This window comes from Callospermophilus lateralis, chromosome 13 (genome assembly GCF_048772815.1).
Source record: "Callospermophilus lateralis isolate mCalLat2 chromosome 13, mCalLat2.hap1, whole genome shotgun sequence".
Classification (NCBI taxonomy): domain Eukaryota; kingdom Metazoa; phylum Chordata; class Mammalia; order Rodentia; family Sciuridae; genus Callospermophilus; species Callospermophilus lateralis.
Genome location: NC_135317.1, coordinates 50240593 through 50265979, shown reverse-complemented (window position 1 = coordinate 50265979; position 25387 = coordinate 50240593). Strand labels below are relative to the sequence as shown.

Here is a 25387-nt window from a genome sequence, read left to right as displayed (position 1 = left end):
AGAAACAACACAAAGGTCTATCAACTGATGACTAGATAAACAACATGCAGCATATTCAGATATTGAGATATCATTTGGCAATAAGAAGCAACCAAGTGTGCTATCTATGACAACATGGACAAACCTGGAAAACAGTATGCAAAGTGAAAGAAACCAGTCACAAAACACCATATGTCGTATGGTTTCCATTTATAAATGTCCAGAATAGACAAATCTGTAGAGACAGAAAGTAATTAGTGGTTGCCTAGGGATGAGAGGGGAATAATACTGGGACAAAAGCTTCTAATGGGTACAGGGTTTCTTTTGAGGGTGATAAAAATGTTCCGGGATTAATGAGTCTTTTGTCTTATAGCATCTACTACATTCCTATAAAGAGAGTATTCTGAGAAACAGATCTTGGAAAACCCTGGTCTACAGAATGAGTTTTGGAATGTTTGTTAATGTAGTACTGGGAATTGAATTCAGGGATACTCTACCACTGAGTCACATCCTCAGTCCCCTCTATTTTTTATTTTGAGAGAGGGTCTCACTAAGTTGCTAAGGCTGCCCTTGAACTTAGGATCCTCCTGCCTCAGCTTCCTGAGTAGCTGGGGTCACAGGTGTGCTCCATCACACCACTTACTGAATTTCAGAAATCTTTATGACAATTGTCATGGTCTCCTACCACTGGCTCCTTACTTCATTTGCTTTGCATTGATACATCCCACTTTCACCAAACCAATTTCCCTTCAGAATAACAGACTTCCAAGATCTGTAAATGCCTGCCCTTTCCAATTGTCCTCTTTGCTGGAGTGACCACCACCTTGGTCACAACACCTTCTTCAACTTTGCAAGCTCAGCTAGAGTCCCTCCTTCCAATGGCATCTCCATTCTCAGAACTCTAATTTTGTTGATTGTCTGATAGGTTCTTTTGGAAAATGCCACCTGTTGCCTTGTGGGCTGTTGTTCTACGGAGTTCTTGGAGCTTGAATTGCTTCTGAAATTCTCTCCTTACTTAGGCCTGAAACACAGTAACTGTACGGTCCTATGTACTCTAGGTGCACAATAGATATGTGTCAGCTTGAGTAATATTTCTTGAGACTTGTGTTCTCGATTTCTTCTACAGCTGGTGCTGCCTAGACATAATGGTTGTGGGACTCAGGGTGATTCTGGAGGGCAGAGCAATACTGAAGTCCAGCTGATTGGTTACATGCCTCTCTAGAGCAAGCATGTGAGGGGAGGGAAGAGAGGGATCCAGAGAATACACAGCTGGGCCCACGACAGACTGGGAAGGGCACTGACAGGTTGATCTTGGCTCTGTGAATTGTCAGCTACATGACTTTGGGCAGGTTATTTAAGCTCTCTGTAACTCGGTCTGCTAGCCTGTAAAGTGGGGGTAACTTTCAGGGCTTGTAATAGAGGTGAACTAAATTGCTCTCTGTAGAATATGTCTGACAATGCCTGGCTTGTAAAGAAGGATTGATAGATACGTGTTATTAAGTTCGGCTCAAAGATTTTGAGCAAACTGAAGCACAGAGTGAGCACTGTAAAGGTAAATCATCCAGGCCAGACACTCACTGAGGCTATTCTAGATGCTTCTGTCCACTAATAAGGCTCCACTGAGAGACAAGAACAGATAATAAGAATGTAGGAGTTGGAACTACCCTCTTTGAGTTCAAATCTGGGTTAAGAATGACTCCTTAGTCATATGAGCAAAAACAAGTGTTTTCTCATCTGTTGAGTGGGCCAGGTAACTTATCTACTTCATAAGGAGTGCCACAGTGTGTCTAGTATATGTCATCCAGGATTCATAGAGTTGGTGCCACATGTCAGGCTTGAGTCATATGTTTGTTTTTTCAAAACACAACACCTGGTCAGTATAGAATTGCAAAGAAGAATAAGAAGCACAGGAGAGAACAGACTCTCATGGCCTGAATCTGTTAGGCTCCTGGACTCTTGTTCCAACCATCCACCTCATGTTTTATTTTTCTTGGCTTTCTTTTCAAATCCCAAAGGCCCTGGTGGCATTGTTTTTTGATGTGTCAAATGCACTTACACCTCTGATGGGTTTCTTCTCGTCTTGCAACGAATACATTTTTTATAAAGCACTGTCTCCAGTTTCCTTTTAAGCTACAGAGAGGATATCCTTTTCCTGTTAAGCTGCAGAATGACTATTTTTCCCTTCAAAGTAAAGCATTAACCCAGAGTCCTGTAAATAGATTTATGCACATATTATCAGAGAAACAAGGATCTGGATACCCAAGTTTTCCCTGAGCTTATTTGATATTAGAGAAGCATGTCTCTCCAGAATACCAAGATATTTCAGGTTTTCCTAAGAGTATCCAAGCAGCATTACATATATACAGATACATACACCACTGAACCTTTTCTTCTTTTACATTATTTTTAGTTTTTAGAAAATGATAATACATTCCTTTTAGAAAATGTGAAACACAAATACTTTTGAAAAATCTCATATAATTCCACCACCCAGAGATAACCTATGGATACCTCCTTCTATTCTTTGTTCTGTGTGCATAATATACGTATTTCTTTTGCCAAGTGTGATCAGGCTGATGGTTAATTAACACACTGTCTGTAACTTTTTTAAGCTGTAGCTATCTCTTGTTGTATATTTTTTTTTGGACATGCTACAATTAGTCTGCATCTGTAGTTACAATGATAACTAACTTTACAAAAGGTGTTTTTGAAATTTAAAAAATATAAGCAGAACAATCACACTACTTAGCATGTAAATATATAATGATTTCTCCAGGCCATTAAATATTCTTCTACGAAATAAAATAATTTGTCTTCTCATTGAAAAATTAGCACATATTCATTGCAGAACAAGTAATTTAGATAGACAATAGAAAGTTTAAAAGTACCCATAATCTCACCATCTAGAGTTAATAGTTTGGTGTTCCGTTTCTTAGACTTCTATGATTTGTGTACTAAAATACTAAGAAATCTGCAGTACTATTGCTTTGCAGCCTGCTTTTTCCCCCCCGCAAATAATTGACTGTTGGCCTCTATGAACACTACTTAAAATGACTGTACAAGGTTCTATTTTAAGGATGTCATAATTTAAACTATTATTTGACACAGATTGTTTTTAGTTTTTGCCATTAAAAATATGTTACAATGAGGGCTGAGGATGTGGCTCAAGCGGTAGCGCGCTTGCCTGGCATGCGTGCGGCCCGGGTTCGATCCTCAGCACCACATACAAACAAAGATGTTGTGCCTGCCGATAACTAAAAAATAAATATTAAAATTCTCTCTCTCTCTCTCTCCTGTCTCTCTCTCCTCTCTCACTCTCTCTAAAAAAAAAAAATTTAAAAAAAATATGTTACAATGAACACTGTGTGACTTTGATCATTTCTTTAAAGTAAATTTCTTCAGGTAGAATTACTAGGTCAAAGGCTAGGCAAGATATGGAACAATTTCGATTAGTATTGTCAAAGTACCCTCAAAAATACACTGCTGATTGACATGCGGATCTGTAGGGTATGGCAGATGGTTCTCTTCATTACAAGAAACACTGCTGCTGCTTTTGTTTTAATTTTTGCCAAGTGGATACCCAAAATATTTCATATTACCATTTAAATTTGCATTTCTTGGTTTAATGTAGCATTCATATATGTTTATTGATCATTTGATGTATGAGTGGAATATACAATAAGTATAAATAATCTTTATTAAAAAGACATTCATTCTGCAAATATTTTTCTCATTTTGTCATTTGCTATTTAATTTTGTAATTTTTTAAAAAAATATATTTTTTAGAGAATTTTAATATTTATTTATTTATTTATTTTTTTAGTTTTCATTTTAGTTTTTCCAAGTGTGATCAGGCTGATGGTTAATTAACACACTGTCTATAACTTTTTTAAGCTATAGCTATCTCTTGTTGTATATTTTTTTTTGGACATGCTACAATTAGTCTGCATCTGTAGTTACAATGATAACTAACTTTACAAAAGGTGTTTTTGAAATTTAAAAAATATAAGCAGAACAATCATATTACTTAGCATGGTGCTGAGGATCGAACCCGGGTTGCACGCATGGCAGGGGAGCGCGCTACCGCTTGAGTCACATTCCCAGCCCAATTTTTTGAAATATGACTTAAATGAGTTAATTTTCACTTGATAATTTCTTCCGATGACAGCATGTTAGCCACATCTTTTCTTTTCTCCAACTTACAGAAATTTTACAGATGAATCCTTGAAACATCTGGAATTAATTGCAACATATCAAGTGAGGAGGGTCTACCTTTTTTTTTTTTTAAATAATAGCTTTATTGAGCTAGAATTAACATATCATAAAATTTATGCTTTTAAAGTGTACAAGCACTTTAAATGTTTTTAAACATATTCACAGAGTTGTGGGATCATCACCATTATCTAATTTTAGACATTTTCATCATTCCCTGTGCCCGTCAAGTCATTCTCCAGTACTGCTCCCATTCCCTGCCCTAGGCAACTACAAATTACTTTCTGCCTCTGTGGATTTGTCTATTCTGGACATTTTATATAAATGGAATCATACAATGTGTGGTCTTTTGTGACTGGTCCTTTCTCTGGCATAATGTTTCCAGGTCTGCCCATGTTAACATGTATCAGTACTTCATTGCTCTTTATTGCCCCAATTGACAATTCATTGCAGGGATACACCACATTTGCTTATACAATTCATCAAAGAATAGGCATTGAGATGTTTCCAATTTTTGGCAATCATGAACAATGTTGCTATGAACATCTGTGTTCAAATCTTTGGCTGTATGTTTATAATTCTCTTGGGTATATACCTGGAATTGCTAAATTATTTAGCAACTATGTTTAATGTTTTGAGAAACTGCCAAACTGATGTCCAAGAAGACTGTACCCTCTTACATTCTCACCAGCAGTGTATGAGGAGGGTTCCATTTTTGCCACTGGCTGTTTTTTGATGATAAGCCATCTTAGTGTTCGAGAGGTGGTATCTCATTGTATTTTTGATTTGCATTTTTCTGATGACTAATGATGTTGATTATCATTTCATGTGCTTATTGACCTAGTGCCCATTTGAATATCTTTTTTTGAAAAAAGTCTGTCCTTTTTTTTTTTTTTAACTTATTTTTACTTTAGGTTATTTCTCTTTTTATTTTTGAGTTGTAAAAGTTCTTTATATATTCTGCATGCAAGATCTTTGTCAGATTATGATTTACAAATATGTTCCTCTACCCAGTGAGTTGTCTTTCACATTCTTGGGATGCTTTGAGGCACAAGAATTTTTCATTCCTATTATTTCCATTTTATCTATCTTCCTTTGTCACTTGCATTTTTGGTGTAATAGCTAAGAAACTGCTACTTGACTCAAGAGCATGAAGATTTACTTCTGTATTTTCTCCTAAAAATTTTATAGTTTTAGTTCTTCTATGGTCCATTTTGGGTTTATTTTTGTAGATACAAAATGAACATTTATGTATATATGTTTATTTTGTATATGTACTTTTACAAATGAGTAGCAGTCACCCTCAACACTATTAAATAATTCATCCTCTTCCAATCAATTAAAATGGCATCTGTGGTATCAAAAGTTAGTTGTTCCCAGTATCTATTCTTTTCCTCCTCCTTGCAGAAATCGAACCAAAGTTTTAGCTAGGCACAGAGTCACCCAGTTAGAGACTGTTTCCTAGCCTCCTTTGTTCTATGTATAGTTATTTGGCCAACTTTTGGCTAATGGGATGTAAGTAGAAGTGAAATCTGTAAGTCCTCTACTAACCTCTTCCTTTTCCCATAGGCTTCAATACAGACTTTTGGAAGCCAGCTTTGGCTATGTGCACACAGCTATCTGCTAGTGGGTGGTAGAACAACCACATATACTGAACTGGTTTCTGGATGCCTCATGGAAAAACTGACTATCACCCACCATCCAGCTCTGGAGTTAGAGTAAACAAAGTGTGTTTCATTCGAGCCACTTTATTTTTGGGCTCCTTTGTTATAGCAGCTTAACATAAGTTATGCTATACCCTTTTACTATATGTTTATATAGATTAGGTTTTCCCTTATGCCTGTCTATTCTTGTATGGTAAGCAGAGATTCTGTTTCTATAGTTTTATATGTTTAATTGGGGGTAGTAAGTTATGCTCATACTTTTTAAAAGCATATTTTGGCTTTTCTTCTATGTTCAGTCTTTAACTGTACCACCTCTTCCTTCCCATCCCCCTTACAGTTTTTGAGTTTGTTTATTTTCTAAAGCTATAATGCTATTATAAGGGACAACCATAATGACATGATCATGGTTAATATAGGTTTCTGATCACATTTAAAATATGTTCACACTTCATGACTAGTAAGCCAATCCCACTGGGGCACACACAAGAATGACCAGCTGTGGTTAGTTTCCTGGGAACACTGACATTAATGGGACAGGCAGGAAAAACACACTTGAGCAGTACATGACATAAATCATGAAAACAAACACAAAAATCTTAATGAGAGCCAAAGCCGTCTGAGCTACTGCTCCATGTTCAGGGAGCACTGGTGAGGGGCAGGAGTGGAAAAAGGTGGTATTGCTTCACAAGGTGAAATATTTCTCATAAGGATGATGTAACATATAATGTTCACCACCAAAGGGGGATGGGGTGAGCATGGTGTTTTTAATTGAGTCGCTCCTGATTGTCCCTGTCCAGTGGTTAGAAACACATCACGTTTGGAGGATGTTTAATTTTGTAACATACAGAGTAAGAGCTCTCTATTAAAATGCATTCTTTCACCCTCCATTGCTAGGAAATAGAAGAAAGTAGTTTTTCTACTACTTTCTAACAATATGCAATTGGTCCACCATTTCATTGAAACAATTTAGGATGCTCCATTTCCCTTATAAAATTGATTTTCACTCCACATTCACATCAAGGGCCCTCCACCTTTTGGATCTGTCACAGCCTCAAGCTGGAGGGTGCACACAACTGAAGTAAAGAGACCTGGTTCCCGACCAGCTTCTCCATTTAACACACTGGCATCAGCTGCATTTTTGGAAAGTATTTAAAAGGAATGATCAAAAGTGGATTTGTTTCAAAGTTTAGGTTTAAAATGTCCTTCAGTTTCTCAGGGAACAGGTCAAAATGGCAAAAAACAACAATCAAAAAAAAAAAAAAACAATTAAAAAGGCCTTTACATAGAAACTTTATTTGGATTATCAGTATCCATAAAGCATACCAGAGTCTCTCTGAGCTCCATTTTTAGATTATTCTTTGGCTTTTTTTTTTTTTTTTAATTACAGTTCCTTTAATATTCTTTTAATTTCACTCATAACAAAGTGGGAAAAAACACAACTATATACTCACATAGGTATATAATATATATATATGTATATGTTATTTGGGGGGATATCAATTTCATGCATTCAAAATTACAAAATACAAAAGGAGTTGATCTGTGTACATTCTAAAGGTTGGCCTGAATCCTTGGAGCCATGAAATCTTCAAGGAACACAGCCAGCATCTCTTTGACCCATCTAATGTCCCAAATTCATCCACTATTTATAATAACAATGGGTGAGTGATACAGGGAAAAAGGAGGTCCATGTGATATAAATTATCGGATCTGGAAGGAGGGGTTTGTATCAGGCTCCTGATGTGTCCCATGGTCCCTTCACTGGTCTGACTGTCCCAGTCTTTCCTTCACTTCACATTCTCACTGGCTCCGTTCTTCTCAGCTTTCTCATGAAGGCTCAGCATTGGGCTGAGAGAAGGTGAGTTACTTTCTGTAATTGACTTCTAGTACTGGGAGACCATAATTGGCTTTGGTCAGGAGGACTAGTCTGGATATTAATTACAAATTTCAGGTAGAATTTTTAGCGAGTCCACTTTTGCCAGCCAAGTGTCCTAAAATGTCTGGCATTTTAGGTCCTGAAATCTTAATGTCCTGGATAAAATCCCTGACATCATAAGGTTCAGATTCCTGTGGAAAATGGATAACAATCAAATGCATAAATATGCAAAATAATTCCAGAGTGGTAAGTGACCTAAAGGAAGTAAAAAACTGTATAATTTGATGGAGCCTGTGGCTACTTGTGAGCATGTAGTCAGAAACCTCTCTTTGATGGTGAAGATTAGTTGAGAGCTGAGTCATGAGGAATGAGTGGTGTATCACGTCTTAATTGCTTCTAGTTTGGAACAAAGCTTCTAAGTTTAAATTCCCTCCTCCCCGGTAAAGCTGTTCAGGAACACAAATAGGATTGTGTGCTGGTGTTTCCCTCAGGGTCCTGCCATCTGTCTGCTGTCTGTGACACATGTTCCCAGTGAGTTCCAAAAGAGCAGGCACATTTTTTGCTCACTGCTATGCTCCAAGCCCCTGAGAACCAGGCGTGTTGTGAATATTCCTGGAATACATGAATGCAGTGACATTTACGGCTGAGCTTTACCTGTCGTACTCCAAATGGCTCCTCCCATTTTCTTACCTTAGTGAGTGCAATGAGACCCCTCCCGACTACCTTGCCAGAAACCTGGGTGTCCCCCTGACACTTCTCTCTTCTCCAGCCCAAGCTAGTTCCTGAGTCTTGCTGATTCTCCTCTCACAGGGTTTTGTCCTGTGTTCTCTTCACCTATCTCCAGCCATTCTGACAGCTGGGTGTTCCACACTTCAGCCAGATAGATCAATATAAGATACAAGCTGGAAAGGCCTCTTTACTTCAAATGCTTCAGGGGTGCCCATGTGTCCGAACCTCTTGGGATGGCACAAGACCTGAGGTGGTTTGGTGCCAGGTGTTTCCCCAGCCTCAGCTTTGGCCCCTCTTTTCCTTGCATCCCAACCAAGTCATTCTAAACATCCCGGGTTTAGGATGGTTGGTATGCAGTGGATTGTGGAGTTGAACTCAGAACAGCTGGTAAAGGAGCTTGTTGCCTCCTGTAAACCCTTGATAAGGCCAGGCCTGGAGGAGGACAATTGAGGTGGTATTGAACTCCCTTCCAGTGGAGCTTTTGTGGCAAAACTGGGTCTTCTCACCCCTATTGGATTAGAAAGGCCATTAGGGCCCTTCCACCAGGCCACATCCATAGCACCGAACCTTGTCAGCATATGGCAGCAAGGGCATCTGAGGGCACTTGGGCCAAAAAACATGATGTGGACCCCTCATAAGCAATTTCACGGACACAAGAGGCCCCCCAAAGCTGGCAGCACATGGCAGAAGGGGAAGGCTGGTGAGGATGCATGAAAGATTCAGGATGGTTATACTATATATTTTCTTTTTTGCAAGCAATTTGTCTTGCTGTCCCCTCTCCACCAGGCTAGCTGCTACTCCCCACTGCCGCCTGCCTACTGTTCCTCACAGCTGCTGACTAGACCAGGGGCCCATAAACAGACCCTCCTAAAGCCCCAGTGGAGCCAAGAGGCAGGTAGCGCCCTCCTGTGTTCAAAGAGGAAGAATAAAGCAATTACATTTTCACAGCCACTTTGCATTGGAGAAGATTGATTTGTCCTTCTGATGTGTTGTTTCCATAGAAGCAGGGCTTAACCTTTTAAGTGAAGATTATAAAGCTACCTAATTCATTTAAAATTAGGCTTCAAGCACCTCAGTACTTAATGTCCAAGTGTTTCTGTGGGACTTGCTATAGCCATTGATCTGACGGCCAGACAGAACCTTGACTGCAGCGTCTGAAGACTCTCATTTCGGTAGCAATCTAATTTGTTTTATTTTTTTAAAAATTAACTTCATAAGGAGATATAATTTCGGTGGAAGATCAGTAGAGTCTTAATGAATATCATTTAATTAATGAATAACATTGACTTCACAAACACAGAAAGACTGGCACATAGCAAGACACAAGTACATTCAATTAAAGTAATTTATTGTATTCTTCCAGAACAGTCATAAAGAGCATCTTGGGAGCTGATATCACAACACAATGTTATACACCATTTTCACAACTAGCCTTGCATTGAATTCTTTCTTAAAGAACATAGTAATTTTAAAAAATCAGAATATTTACATATTAATAAAACATATATACAGAAGATTGAGACATTATCCACACATACGGATTTTTTTTTTTTTTTTTGCTAAGAAAGCCTATAAAAAGGATTTCTGAACAAAGTCTGAACAGTAGTCACAGTAAGTTAACACAAAACAATTTTAATTTATAAAATATGATATTGTGGTTACAGTTTTGATACAGCAGCCTCCCAAGCTGTATTTCCAATTTGTGAATCCACTGCACATATCTGTGAATTGAATATTCCCTCTCCCTCCTCAAGTACTGAAAATTCCAAGCTGTCACCCAGGCTTGGAAGGAAGTGCTTCTGAAGGTTCATGGTGCATATTTAACAGATCCACAGTTGTGAGTAAATGTTTCTACCTTTATTAGAGACATATTCATCATAGTTTAATAGAGTGAAAGGTCACTAATTAATCTTTTCTATTCCCTTGAGAAATATTTCATTCTGGGAGGCAGAAGACAAATTTTGAAGCATATGCTGCAGAAAAACAAAAGCCCTGGTTCATCAGACCACTTGATAAAACAAAGGGACTGGTTTCATGAAAGGGATTACTGATTGGAGTGGAAAAGGCTAACTAAAAAATACAATGGAAACAATTTCTCTGACCCTTACTTTTAGCTTCAAAAAAAAAAAAAAAAAAAGAAAGAAAAAAAGAAAAAAGACACACATATGAGATTAACTGTCTAGTAGACAGATTCCACAAGCCTCACCTAAAACCAGTTTTCTGTCACAGGGATGTGTGCGTCATCTTCAGCTGATCTTGGTGGAATACTGACATCCCAGAGTGTTCCTCCTATCTCCAAGGCTTAGTTTTTCAGGTTGGTACGACACTAGGACCTTGGACAGGGTAGTAAGGAAACCAGGTTCTGTGCCCCACCAGCCACTGAAGGGTTCCCTGGATCTGGGCAATCATTCACCCTCACTCTTCAGTTTCCTCACCTGCAAAGCTAAGGGTGGGACCAACTGTCCTCTACAGGACCTGTTAGCTCCAACAGGTGGATGAAGTGTGTGCCAGGGAAAGGTGTCCAACTGTCACATGGCAACTTTTAAAAAATATATATATGTATGTGTGTATATATACACACACACTTAGTTGTAGATGGACACAACACCTTTATTTATTTATTTTTTAATGTGTGCTGAGGATTAAACCCAGTGTCTTACACATGCCAGGCAAGCACTCTACCACTGAGCCACAACACCAGCCCCTCACATGGCAGTTTTAATCCCAGGATCTGGTGGATGAAATAAATATGCTTTCTTTCATGCCAATATCTGGCCTTTGGATCAAGTGCCAAAGATTCAAAGCAAGAAAGAAATCCGGAGGCAAATATTTCTGTAAAACAGATACCTACATGGCAAAAAATCTCTTTCAAATAAATTCAAAGTTTCTTATATTGGTTTTATATAAAGCAGAGGGCAAGTGGACCAGGAAGTGTACCAGAATATTAAGCATGTACACTTGTGATTAGTTACCATACAGTTGAAATCCTGGGTCATTCAGTTAAAGCTTTCTGTTTAAATGGTTGTTATGTATCAAGTAGAACTGGCTACTTTGAGTTTTTCACCTTTTAATTAGTTATTTTGTCTCTGTGTTGACACAATTTACATTAAAGGGGTTTCTTTCCTAAGAATGCATACATCACTTTCACTTGATTTTGCTATAGATATTTTTTTGGGGGGCGGGGTGCACTGATATCATGAATGATTTCATCTTATAGGTCAGAGCTATCTTGTCTCCCAGAACAACTTTTTCTTCTAAGCTGAAGAAGGTCTAATTATTTTTAACGTTTACAACTGCTCTCTCAGTCCTGGAAAAAACCATTCTCCTTTATAATACAGCTAGGCAATTTATGTGAAAATAAATATGCTTCAAAACTATGCATTTCACATTAAGGTTATGAATGAATAAAAAAGGAAGAACTGCTTGCTTCTTTATTCAGACAATGAACTAAATGGATCATATGCTGGACTTTGGAAGGGTAACAAATTAACTCTTAAAAATAATTTTAAAAAATCATATACCAAATTGGAGACTTGCTTATAAAAAGAAAGCATAGGAAATTATTCAAACATGACAGATAAACTTCACAGAACACCCACACTTTCAGGCACCTGAAATACTACATGGATCTTTGAGGAAATTCAAAAGAATTGAAAAGTTACATATGCTAATGACCAAGGTCAGTAAAATCAAAGCCTAGGCAATGAAACCTGGTTCTGTATCCTCCATGTTTTCTCTCCTGTTATTACCTATAACAGAGACAAGACAGTGAAGGGGGAGAGCCTCTTCCCTAAGGGACATATTACTATGGCCTGACAAGTAGGGACTTGACTTTTAGGTGCCGGTGTTGTCGAGTGAAGTCGTTAAGTTTTTAGCCATGGTTTTAGTTGTGCTAAATGAGCAATTTAGGAATTAGAAACTTGTAATGATTTATTTTACAGGTAATTCCAAGAACATGTGTTACTATTAGAGTGTGTCTATTGTCCAGTAACAGAAAAGGGCTAAATGAAGTGTGATTTACCTGCAAAATGGAGCATCATGCAGCTCATAATGTGTATAAAAATTTGTAACAAAATAAGAGAATGCTTTTTAGGTAAAATCTCAAATGCTCTGGAAACAAGATTTTATGTATTGATCTCTTTTCTATAAACAAAATCAATATAGAGAAAAATCTGGGGAAAACACCTAATGATGGTTGTTTGTGGGTGGAACCATTCATTTAAATTTTCTTCCTTGCACTTCTTAACAGAGAAAAATATGTAAAATAATGCCAGTTTATGACACAGATTGCTAAGCTGAGATGAACATCACCTCTTTTCAAATTCAGAAGTCCCATTTTAAGTTTTAGAAGGCACTGTTTTGACTCTACTTTATACTTTTTTTGTTTTTTAAACCCAATTGTTCCCAGGTTCTGGGGGCTTTTTCTTCCTTATCCAGAACTCTCCACATCTGTGCTGCAACATTTAGATAAGTGCTTCTGTCTCACACTAGTCTGAGGGCAGGAATTTGTCCACAGGACCCCAATGCAGTTCTGATTCTCAGCAGTTGCTCAAAAGGCTCACAGAAGTCAGGTGCGGTGGTACGCACCTGTAATCCCAGCAGCTTGGGAGGCTGAGGCAGGAGGATCACAAATTCAAAGCCAGACTCAGCAAAAGTGAGGCTCTAAGCAACTCAGTGAGACCCTGTCTCAAAATTAAAAAAAAAAAAAAAAAAAAAAAAAAAAGTAAAATAGGGCTGGGAATGTGGCTCAGTGGCTGAGTACTCCTGAGATCAATCACCAGTATACCCCTCCCTCCAAAAGGGCTTAGAGAACCCGGTGGAGAGGGAATAAATTATGAAAACACATTTCTCCACTATAGAATCTGTATCTGATTTTGCTAAAGCCAGATAAATAAAAGGCTGCTTAACTATTGTAGGTCAAAACAAAGGTCATTTGAGCATCTGACCCTGCCTGCCACTTCAGGTTCATAGCAACCCTAAAGGATTTCCACCTTTTCCTGCTTCTTCCTAACACACACAATTGGAAGGAGAAAAAAGATCTTAAAAAGGTAATAAGGCCGTTCTGAATCTTTAACAAGACCTGCTGTGGCCAGATCAGGGAAATGAGAAAACGAAGGTCTGTATCAGAGCCCCTTGGGGCTCCTGTGGTTCTGACCAGTGAGGCTCCACTCTGAGGATGAAGATACATGTGCAAGAAGAGGGACTCCACTGCCCAAATGTTGTGTCATGGCACATGGAAGGAGGGTATTAGCAATAGCACTGTATTCAAAGAAGCCGACCAGACTGGGAATTTTACTCTAGAAAGGCAACCAAGGGACATGCTAGACTATCGAGATTCTTTGATTTTATTACTTCAAAATTTGAGCACCAATCTGTGACTTCTTTCCCCCTTTTCTAAAGAATGAACATTTTTATTTATCATGCTGTTTAGCAATTTGTAACCAATCTCTATTAACAGTCTAGTGATAAGACCTGCAGGTGTGTTCTACTATTTTCTGCATTACAACCTCACAGCTTTGGGCAAAATTGAGAGGACTTGAGTAAATGAGCTTAAACTGCAGCAAACTTTGGGTAGACTCATGATGAATATTCTACTGTGAAGATTGTGAGACATTGAAATGGAATCCTAAATGGATTAGCACATCCATCATGTTTTAGGATCTTTAAGAAACATGCACAGAAAAGCTGGCTTTGGCTTAGGTATAAGAAAGCTCTACGGTGTAATGGCTGGGAGTCGAAGGGCCTGGGTTCTGGCCAGGCCATCAACCAGCTCTTGAGACCTTGGGGAAGTCATTTAATGTTTCTGGGCCTCAGGCTTTTTTCCCTGTAAAATAAAAGGATTGGATAAAAAAGGGATCGGACTGGGTAATCTCTCAAGTTCCTTCTCATTCTCAGATTCCTTGAAAGTTTTTGTTTTATGAGGTTGGTCTAGCATCCCTTGTGCTCAATTTTCTTGTCTGAAATATCTTTGCCTCCATTGTCAGTTAAAAGTGACGGTGTTATTTTAAGGGGTATGGTCTCTAAAGAATAAAACAAAAACCCACTGTGTCATACAGCAAAGGACAAGTGGTACAGAGGCCTCCAGATGGGAGACCTGGTGGGTAGTAGTCTCCCTGGGAGAGACAATTAGAAAAGCATAGTATTCTTCCCAAGGGCCTCCTGAAATATACAATTTCATTTTTATGATCAGTGTTTCCTGCAACTACTAGGAGTGGGCTGGGCAGGTTGATAGGAATAAGGCTGATAGGAGTTGTCCTGATTCAGGGAATGACAGATTGGGAAGGAACAAGAGAGATCATGTATTTCAATTCTCTTAATTCACAAATGTGGAAACACAGCCAAATGAGAAATACATTTTATATAATGACTATATATGGGAAGAATTTGATACACACAGATCCTTTTGCACTATGTAGTTCATTTCATTTATTTGTCCATTGATCTGTTGCTTAGTTACTCGATGCAGAGGAAGCAATGTATCATTTACACAGTTGGGCTTCCCTGCTGTTCTGAAGCTCACTGTCATATGCCCATCCTACACCTATGGACTCTGCTTTAGTGGCCATCCATTAAAGGTGGTGCTATCAATGGCCTCTAGGAACTCTAAGAGTTCCTACGTACACTAGACATTCTGTTAGTATTTGCTGAATTTAATTAAAGGCAGAACACCTTAAATCTAGAGGACAGGAAAATTGAGTCAATCTTTTTCAGTCTTATGTTTTTTGGAGGGTATCTAGATTTTGTGGACAGAATCTTCAGGTACTCTTTTGAGGGCAGTTAATAAAGAATCCTGAGACTAAGTGCAGGAATAAATTGCTTAACATGTAGCTCACTGATCAGACAGATACCGGTATCCTGCCTTATAGGTATGAAGTGACACAGAGGCAGGAGGCCAGAATCAGAGACTTACTTGAGAGTCAAATAATGTGAAGTCAGAATCATGTCTATGGCTTAATGCAACTGTGTGCAGCAAATGCTTCAGTGCAATGTTACATTTGGCTGATCAGGTTCAAGTATTAGGAGTGTGCCACTCAATGCTGGATGGACTGGCTTATTCAATCATGCAATTAAAATCCAGTAGAAACTGGGTGCCCATTAAATAAAGAGCAATGATGGGATTACCTCTCAAAGGCCTTTTTTGGAAGAGGTGGGAGAAGACTGAATAGACATGGATTTGGTCATACAAAATTGGTGCTCCCTGTTCTAAAGTGAAATCTTATTTCATGTTGTGATGAGACAGAAGTCTTGACTATAGTGACTCCATTTTGTTTAGTAACTCCATTTTGGGAAACAGCCATGTCAACTAGAAAGGTCATGACTGGCCAAGTTATTTTTTCTTTTGTTGTGGAAACCCTTAAGAACACAGAACTATCTAACTGGGCTCTGTTTGTGTAACTGGGGTAACTGGGCTCTGTTTGTGTAACTGGGTTAACTGGGCTTATTCTGATTGGCTAAGCATCCCACTGCCTGACTACAATCTCCTGCTTCTGTGACTTGCTTGCTTGCATTGGCTAAACCCCCAAACATGCCTTTTGTGGTTTTTTGGCTTAAATATGAAGTCAAACTGAAGGGGATGCGCCACTCTGACCATCTTGCTTTTAGACAGTGTCTGCCACTGGCCAGCAATAAAAGGCTACATTGGAATGGCAATGTGTGGTCTGAGAGTTATTTGAGGGTCTCGGCATTGGTATAACAATATGAAAATATGTTTTAATGTCCACAAATTTGGAGAGGCAAAATGTTGTAATACTGTTATTGAGATTTGCATTTCAGAGATTTTCCTGACTATGAAACAGTGTGAGAAAAACGTAGCTATTCATGCTTTTTATATTCAATATAAAAAACAACTCTGAACCCAGGGCTTTGAGAAACTCTGAATGCCAGGGCCTGGGTCTGTTACAGAAAGTAGCTTGCCCAAGCATCTGCATCTCTAATGTTATACCATTTTTCAATGCAAATATTTCCTTGCACTGAATTTTCCAGCGGGTGATGAAAATGTAAATGTGTTTTACCTGTTGGTGGTAGAGAAATGCCGTCCAGTCTTTCATCACCGTCAGCTACCTCTGCTGGTTACAAACATAAAACACAAATCTCATTAGTTTCAGGGAGCACATTCATTTTACTGAATACAGTAATACAATTAAAATAACTCTAGTATACATAACAGTTTTCATCCTTTCGTTTTTCAGCTTCAGTTGGTTCACATTACAAATTTTAGCATCATTATTTAAATGAAAATTTTTTGATGATGATAATGACGTAAAATAAACTTTCCCATATTTAAATTTTTAAGAATCTTATGAACCTTATTGTATCAGCCATTTTTGCTTATTTACATGGGCTTCAACAGCCAACCAGCATCTGAGGTAGACTGTTTAAACATGTCATTGAAGGCAAAAAGCTCAGTGAATTCCTATTATAAAACCAAACTTGCCATCCCCAGAGCCACTCCTGCTGGGCAGCCTTAGGAAATGCAAAAAGTGAAACTTTCTTTGGCGATGCTGGAAAATTTATGTCTTCAAGCTGCCAGTCCAACTTTGGCATCCATTCATTCAGGAAGAAATACACATTTCTGCAAACGATTCTTTACTTCTAGGATTTAAAATGCAAATTTGATTTAGGTCTGATATATGTTTCAATCTCCTTAGGAATTTTGCAAAGGTATCTCTTTTAGTCATGAAAAACCTTCCACTAAATGCAAAGAGAAGGGGCCCATAAGTCTCCTGATAACTGAAGGGGACTCCCAGAGCAGAGGACTACATTTTATTAGGGCCCCTGGATCATCTAAGTGGTACCCTTTATATCCCACAACTAATGATCCTCACTGGAAGTTCCCTGCTTATAGTGCAGGTGCACCGTGAGGCCAGTCAAAGGAAGGTTGCCATTTGCATCATGATTAATGCTGAGTTTGAGGAAGCAAAACTAATACTGAGTTCTTCTTTTTATTGTTGTTGCTTTAAACACAATCAGGGCTTAGATACAGATAGAAATGTTCCACATTTTCCACCTCTAGTTCATCCTCTAACATCTTGTCCTCAGATGGGTATATCTGGCATTAGCAAAAGACCTGCTAGCCTGCTAGATTCATGGCAAACAGAAAACCCCAAGAAGAGAAAGAATAGTCAAGACCAGTAGGGGCTGGAGTTGAGTAGAAATTATTAACATGATGTTATAGATGAATATTTAATAAGAAAAATAGACAAGTTAATCAAGAGGCTAAATGATTAAAATCTGTAAATAGGCTCATAGAAAAAAATAAGACATACTAAAAAGCCTTCAGGTATTTAAGTTTAGTTCTTTGTGTTTTTATTATTTTATATATTAAAAACAATGAATATATGTCATTTGTATATTTAAAAGACATCATTTTATTCTTTGTGTGTGTGTGTGTGTGTGTGTGTGTGTGTGTGGTGCTGGAGATTGAACCCAGGGCCTTGTGCACATAAGGCAAGCACTCTACCAATAAGCCATATCCCCAGCCCTATGTCATTTTCTTCTAATTGGTTTGAGTGAATTTGAATATGTAGATTACCTACATGGTAGAACTCTTGTTGTCAAGAATTTTAAAAAATATATTTAAAAATAACAATAAATAATGATGACTAACTACCATCATTTGTTAAATACTTTCCATTTACTGAGCTCTTACGTGCAATGTAAGAGCTCCTATGATGTAGGTCTCCTATGAACTCCTATGATGTAGGTCTGTTGTTATGCTCATTTTAACACATGAGGAAACAGGGAGATGAAGAAATTACTCAGGGTAACACAGCTAGTAAGTGACGATGAACTAAATCTTTGCTCTTAATCTCTTTGCCATTAATAGTCCAAACACAAACACATGCATCATTATGAGCTAATTTTTAAAAAAAATCTTCAAATTTTAATTCATTTTGTACTTTAGTAACTTGCAGTTTAGGTTCATAATTGCTTTTCATTCAGTTACAACAAAAATCACTTTGGTGTATACATTCTCTTCCCTTTGTAATTCAGCTATCCTTACTTTTCATAAACAGGCCTATGCAATTATTTTCTTTTGTCAGAACAGAACATAAACAACCTAGGTTTATGTAAATTATTATATATAAATTAGTATAAGCTAGCTGCATGAACAGGGACAAAGTGTCATGGATGAAGGACATCACTGTGTTACCTAAGCTTAATTATAACATCTGTCTGTATCAACAAGTTCACACTCTTTCTTCCCTGGTGACAATCAAGTTGTAAAATTTGGAAAAGATCGAGCAAGTCCAATAAAAATTTAATAGCTATGACAGCTTTACTCTTGGATCTAACACAAATAATAAATTGTGATTTCAGCTCTGAGGAAGTAATCTAATGAAAATGATAAAAATCCACACCAGGAAAGGAATCATTCCAGTTATAGAAAAAAATGATTACATGTGATGAGAGCCCCAAATGAATTTCTGTTTGGATTTGCATAACAACCTTTCAAATCCATGTGGGGCAGGGCAGACTTCCCTAAGCGGATAGTTGATTAGCTTGCCCAGTCAGAGTCTGCACCTAATTCCAGGAATTGAGCCAAATATGATAAATAAGGTTGAAATTGGGGAATATCTATGAGACCACTGTTTGTGTTATCGTTTAGATGGAAAATAATCAAGACAGCGCACACGAGAGCAAGTAACATTATTGATCCAGGTCCCTTGTCCCCTGCAGGAAATCCAAGTGGCTCTAGTTTTGATTGCTGGGGTCCCACTTTTGTGCTGCTAGAGAAGGATATGTAGCAGCACTTCACAGATTGGGAGACAGACTGTTTGGCAGGCCAGGGCTGATGTGCTATTATTTAGGTCTGGTTTGGTCTGTATGTCAGGGGTGGTTTTATCTTATGGCCACCTTCCACTTCTCAGTCACTAATAGAACCTGCTCTAAACATGTCATTGATATCTAGGTAGATTATCTAAACCTGGCACTCAAAAACTAAAGTGTCCTAAGTCAAATATCCTGATGCCTACAGAACAGGAGTGGGTGATCTTCTAAGCTTCCGAGAGAAGGAAGGGAAGGGCTGGGGAGCAGGCTACAGTTTGGGTCCCACTCTGTGGGTGTGTGTGCTGGGGGGAAACGAGCACTGGAAATGTGAATTATTAATAGAAATGCTGTGATAATCAAGAAATGTGTTCACTGACCAGTCTGTGGGAAGTAGGAAGGGCGATGTGGAGCCCTACTGTGCAGCCCTACTGCGTGCAGTCATGTTTGCTAGTGGGAAGAGGCCAGAATTTATCACTGGTCTCAGCATCTGATGAGAAGGGGGGAAAAGAAAAAAGGTCTGATTATGTTGGACAATGTTGGACACATACAACTTGGCAAAGGCACCAGAATGATATTGAAACCTAATTTCCTACTGTCATCCTGTGGTACAGCAAAGCCCTTCTCAGTCCCTGGGAATAGCCTTCCACAATATCTCCCTACTTTTTGTTACTTCTACTTTTAAAGGTTTCTTCTAAAAATTTCAAGCCCTTTAGGGCCTTTAGTTCACTCTCTTCTGTGAGAGGTGCGCGTTTTGGAACACAAAGCCCCTCCTTCCTTTCTTGGGTGGTCTCTGTAGCACGTCAATTAGTAATCTCATCCTGTTACACACAGCTCCTTCCCCCCAAGCTCCCAGAGAGCTTCAAATATCTCTGATTGCTGCATCTGCCCTGAGCAGCCCTTGTGAAGCAGAAAGGGGACAGCCACTCACACAGGGATCTTCTGTCTGCTTAGGCTAGCTCAAAGTTGGTGGCACAGTTGGGACTAGGGTCTGGGAGAAGCAAAGGTGGCTGGGTGGCTGGTTCTTGGTTGGTACACTGGCCCCTTGCCTTTTCTCTGGGCTTACTGATCTTGAACTTAGGTCTCTACATTAGGACACATTTAGATTTCTCTTAAACTAGAATATTATATTATATATAATACAACACATGTATTTTGTATTTGGGGGGGTCAACAATTTTCACCTTGCAAATCAATAGGAAATGGAAGTTCTTACTCAGTCAAGACATCCAAAGTAGAATCCTGGCACACAGGCCAACTTAGTAGTGGTGTGGTCAACACTCAGACTTAATACTTGGGCCATAAAATTAATATGAGACACCCAACATGACATCATCAGTGCTAAGCTGGTGTTACCCACTGGGTAAACCTTCAGGGCAACTTATGTGCCTTCAAATCTAAAAGTGTTCTTTTTTTTTCATGTTTTTTTTTTTTTTTTATTTTTTAGTTTTCGGTGGACACAACATCTTTATTTTTATGTGGTGCTGAGGATCGAACCCAGCGCCCCGCGCATGCCAGGTGAGCGCGTTACCGCTTGAGCCACATCCCCAGCACTAAAAGTGTTCTTTTATTTATTAATTTTTCCCTTTTCCCTCCCAACTCAATCCTTCCAGGGATATGAAACCTAGCAGGACTAACGTAATAAGAAGGTATTTTTGTGAAGGAACTCAGGGAGGATGCAGGGGACCTTTAAGAGTTAATGCAGTAGGAGATTTGGGGAAGGAAAGAATAAGAGAGGAAACTGGGAAGGAAGAATAAGGAGAAAGGAGAGGGACTCAGGGATGACCACAAAGTGTCATCAGGAGTTGTAAGAATCTTGTTCCTGAGGATGGGACTCAGGGACATTGTCACCCCATGAGTTCTGGAGGGAATGGGATAAACATTTGAACCCCAAGAAGGGACTCTTGAAATGTTCTACAGGCTTCAAGTGATGTCCTCAGGTAAACAACAAATCTTCCGAAGTTACTAACATTTTCATTGATTAATTCAACTAATATTTCTTGAGAGTCAGCCTGTCTCACATACCATGTGTCACCTGGGACACAAACATGATTCAGTTGCTGGTCCCTGCTCTGGTAGAGCCTGAGTGACAAGGTCACGGCTGACTGGGAAGGGTTCACTAGAAAGGGATCTGTGAGAGACTGCTATGGTTTGAGTGTGTCCCCAGGAGTTCATGCGTGAGACTTAATCCCCAATGCCATAGTGCTGGGGGTGGGGTGTGATTAGGCCCCACCCTCACCACTGGATAAATGCTATTGTTTTCAGAGTGGGTTCATTACTGCAGAAGTAAGCTCCTTATAAAAGCCTGAGTTTGGTCCTCATTTCCCCCCGCCTCTCTCACCCTTTCTTCACTCTTTGGCCATGAGAGGATGCAGGAAGAAGGCCCTTGCCAGCTGTGGTCCCTCACTCTTTGGAGTTCCAGCCTCCAGGACTGTGTGCCAATACATTTCTGTTCATTATAAATTGATTACTCAGCCTGTAGTATTTTGCTGCAGGAGCACAAATGGACTAAGACAGAGAAGAATCCCATGTGTTTGCTAGAGATCATTTTCATATTCAAAGTCCACCTCCCAAACTGACTCATACTCTAGCCACAGGGGTTCCAAAAGCCAGATGCCATGGTGTTTGATCTGGATTTTTTTTTTCATCTTATTTAATTGACAAAATTTGTAAATATTTATGATGTACATGTTTTTCTGAAACATGTATACATTGTGGAGTGGTTAATGAGCTAGTTAATAGGATCGCTTTGCATACTTTGTGGTAAAAACATTTAAAGTCTACTCCCTTAATTTTCAAGTGTGTTATTAACAATTAACACTATTAGTTCCATATGGCATAACAGATCCCCTGATCTTATTCCTCCTGTCATTTTGTATACTTTGACTAGCATCCCTTAGTCTCCCCCAGCCCCCTGGTGACCACCATTCTAATCTTGACTTCAGTGAGTTCTACTTTCTTAGATTCCACAGTGGGACCATGAGTATCTGTTTTTTGTGCCTGGTTTACTTAATGCAATACCCTCCAGGCCTGCCCATGCTGATGCAAATGAAACTCCTCTTTAAGGTTGAGAAAGCAGTATTCCATTGTGTATATATGCCACATTTCTAAAAAATGCATTGATCTACTACTGGTGGACACTTACATCAATTCCATGACCATTGGGGAAAATGTATCAATGAATACAGGAGTGCAGAGAGCTCTCAACATACTTTCATTGATACCTGGAAGTGGGTTTGCTGGATAATATGATAGTACTGATTCTATCTTTTTGAGGACCCTCCACACTGTTTTTCAAAATAGATGTACAAATGTATGAAGATTTTTTTTTTAAATTGAAATCTGTGGCCTCCTAGAGACAACTTTTTTTTTTTGGTGCTGGGGATTGAACCCAGGGCCTTGTACATGCGAGGGAAGCACTCTACCAATTGGGCTATGTCCCCAGCCCAAGACAACTATTTCTGTATGATAGGAAAAAACTGACCTCAAGGGATTTCTCATTGGTACAATGGCCCACTGTCACTTTGGGGAGCCTGAGATTTCAAATGACCAAATCTAAATTGTTACAATGCAACTGATGTTCACTTTTCCTGGAAGGATAACCCCCAAATTTTCAAGCCCAATCCCAGATTTTAAACACACATACATTCCTTCTTCCTTGATGTGATGGTTCTTATTGAAGGATTTTTGCTAATTAAAAAAAAATCTTAAACAACTAGGACATTTTTAATAAATCAAGCAGACCCAAACAAACAAGAATAAATAGGCAAATAGAAGAAAACCACAAAAGAGAGACCTAGTTTTATATGTGAGACACATTGGACCATAAATGAGATTAGCAATCTTTTTCCTTTGTACTATTCAAAACAAATGGCCTGTCATAATCTTTACTACATAATCTTAAGGTGAGTTTCCAAATCTGGAATAAGACTTTAAGGTAGCTAACCAAAGCACATTATGTAGAATTTTCCTTCAAAAAACAAAGTTTCCTACTAAACTAACCTAGAGAAAAATTTTTGCTTTACAAAGGCTAAGAATATCAGTACAATAAAGTACTTCCACAATTACCTTTTTACAACCTATTCATACCTGAGCCTCTTTTTAACCTTCTTCTGGCCAGTTTAATTTGATCCTGTAGAATCTGTACCCAGTCTCTTGGGCCAGGAAGTTTATCCACATGGTTAGCAGTACAGTACTTTTCTGTGAAGACTGAAAGAGAATATGAAATATACTGTTATATACTTTAACAAATAAAATATGCAGATCTGAAATAGGAATATAGCCCAAGAAGAAAACAAAAGTCTAGTTCTTTCTTTTTTGGAGATGCTGGGAACTAAACCCAGGGACTCACCTATGCTAAGAATGTGCTCTACCACTGAGCCCCCCACCAAAAGTCTATTTCTAAAGGATGTCAGTTGTGTAGTGTGTGCTTTCCAAATCTGAATGATAAAGATGATTATCAGCCTGCCTTTGGCTACTAATGGTGGATTGTGCTTTAAAATGAAACTGGCTGGAAATACTGAGAAATTCACATGGAAACTGCTCTTTCTACTTCTCCATCTGTGTGTGTGTGTATCTCATAGAACAAAAAGGAAATACTTCCTACTGATCCACTGGCCCCACAAACACACTGAAAGACCTTACTTTTTGCTGTCGATTCAAAATAAAATGAAAAATTACACAAAAAGATGATGTTTTCACGGTGATTCTCACTAACCCAATCAATACTCAAAATAAATAATAATGTGGTATGTCTTAATGAAATTTTAAGACATAATCTAGATAGAAATTCCAATTGTACTTTAAGTTAACCTTAGTTCTGGGTAAAGACCTTCCCTATTAAGCCCGAAGAAACTAGGGAGAATCATCTGGTAGGACAAAAGGAAGGCAGGACAATGCCCTCAGGAATGCTGCGCACAGTATGTGACTGCATGTATGGGTGACATTTCTGCCTCCCACTCCAGTTCCTGAGCACTTTTCAACTTGCCTTTTCAACTTGCTCTCCGTAAGGTCAACATCTAGTCTGTAGTCATATCACGCTGCCTTCTTGGTATTTAAAATATTGGTAAGTTTAATGTTTTAAAAGGTTTCTTTTAAAAAGAAATAACAGAGAAAAATATTGACAGATTCAACTACATAAAAATTGAAATTTCCATTGAATGAAAAATAAATATTTCAGTAGAATGACAAAAGTCAGTTGCACTAAATATGGCTGAAAATATTCATTATCTACCACCATATAAAGAGCACATTCAAATAAAAAGTCTCCATAGAAAAATGGACAAAGTTATCTGCAGCATACTCAGACATGTATAAAATATTAGGAAAAAATGTTAAATCAAAGAACATACTTCTTAGGAGATAACTTAAGGAAGAGAAAGAGCTATGAATGCAATCTCAAATGTAAGCAATCCAATTGTATGAGGGTGGCCACAGGAAGGATGGATTTCTTTTTCTTTCTTTTTTTTTTTTTGTGGGAGGCCAGTGTGGAAGGGGGGGGGGGTCCCCTCAGGAGACTATTTTTGTTGCAAAAGTGACTACAGTTGCCAGAGCAAGTCAGGTATCTAGAGAAGAGAACTGGAGTTTTTTTGTATATCAAATGATATAGTAAATACAGAAGAAAGGGAAGGCTTGTGAGGGTGGGGGTGTTTTTGTACCACCCATGTGGAGATGGCCAGCAGATGTGGACAGAGAAGGCTACACTGCAGGAAAAGGGCTGGCCTGAATACATTGGTCTGAAAGGTACAAACAGGCAGTTGTGTCTGGGTACCCACGGGCATTGGTTCCAGGACCCTTGAGGATAACCAAATCCTCAGTTGCTCAAGTACCTTATAGAAAATGGCGTAATGTTTGTATATAACCTATGTACATCCTCCTGCGCACTTTAAATAGCCTCATAATACCTAATACAAGGTAAACACTATGTAAGTCATACTGTATTGTTCAGGGAATAACAAGAAAAATGTCTGTGCATGTTTTGTACAAATGTGGTTTGTTTCTTTTTTCTTTTTCTTTTGTCCTCCGTATTAAATCTGGGGCCTTGTGCATGTTAAGCACACACTGTACCACTGAATTATACTTCCAGCCCCCAAGTTGTGTGGAATTTGGGATTTGGTTTGCTTTTGTTGTTTTTTTGTGGTGCTAGGTTTTTTCCTGAACA

At 38.6% G+C, this 25387-nt stretch overlaps 1 protein-coding gene across 8 annotated transcripts in view; it reads right to left on the bottom strand.

Moving 5' to 3' along the window:
• The window catches only part of Bend7 (BEN domain containing 7), a 99999-nt gene that overhangs the window by 6621 nt on the left and 67991 nt on the right, over nucleotides 1–25387 (bottom strand). For 3 of the 8 annotated variants that reach the window (XM_076831411.1, XM_076831418.1, XM_076831416.1), the window contains 2 exons: nucleotides 23317–23436; nucleotides 16473–16526 (listed from right to left, as the gene is read on the bottom strand). In XM_076831411.1, the coding sequence (XP_076687526.1) occupies nucleotides 16473–16526; nucleotides 23317–23436 (174 nt within the window). Of the gene's footprint in view, nucleotides 1–9787; nucleotides 14285–16472; nucleotides 16527–23316; nucleotides 23437–25387 lie in introns of those variants that run through there. The other 5 variants (XM_076831413.1, XM_076831415.1, XM_076831414.1 and 2 more) reach the window with 5 other exon arrangements.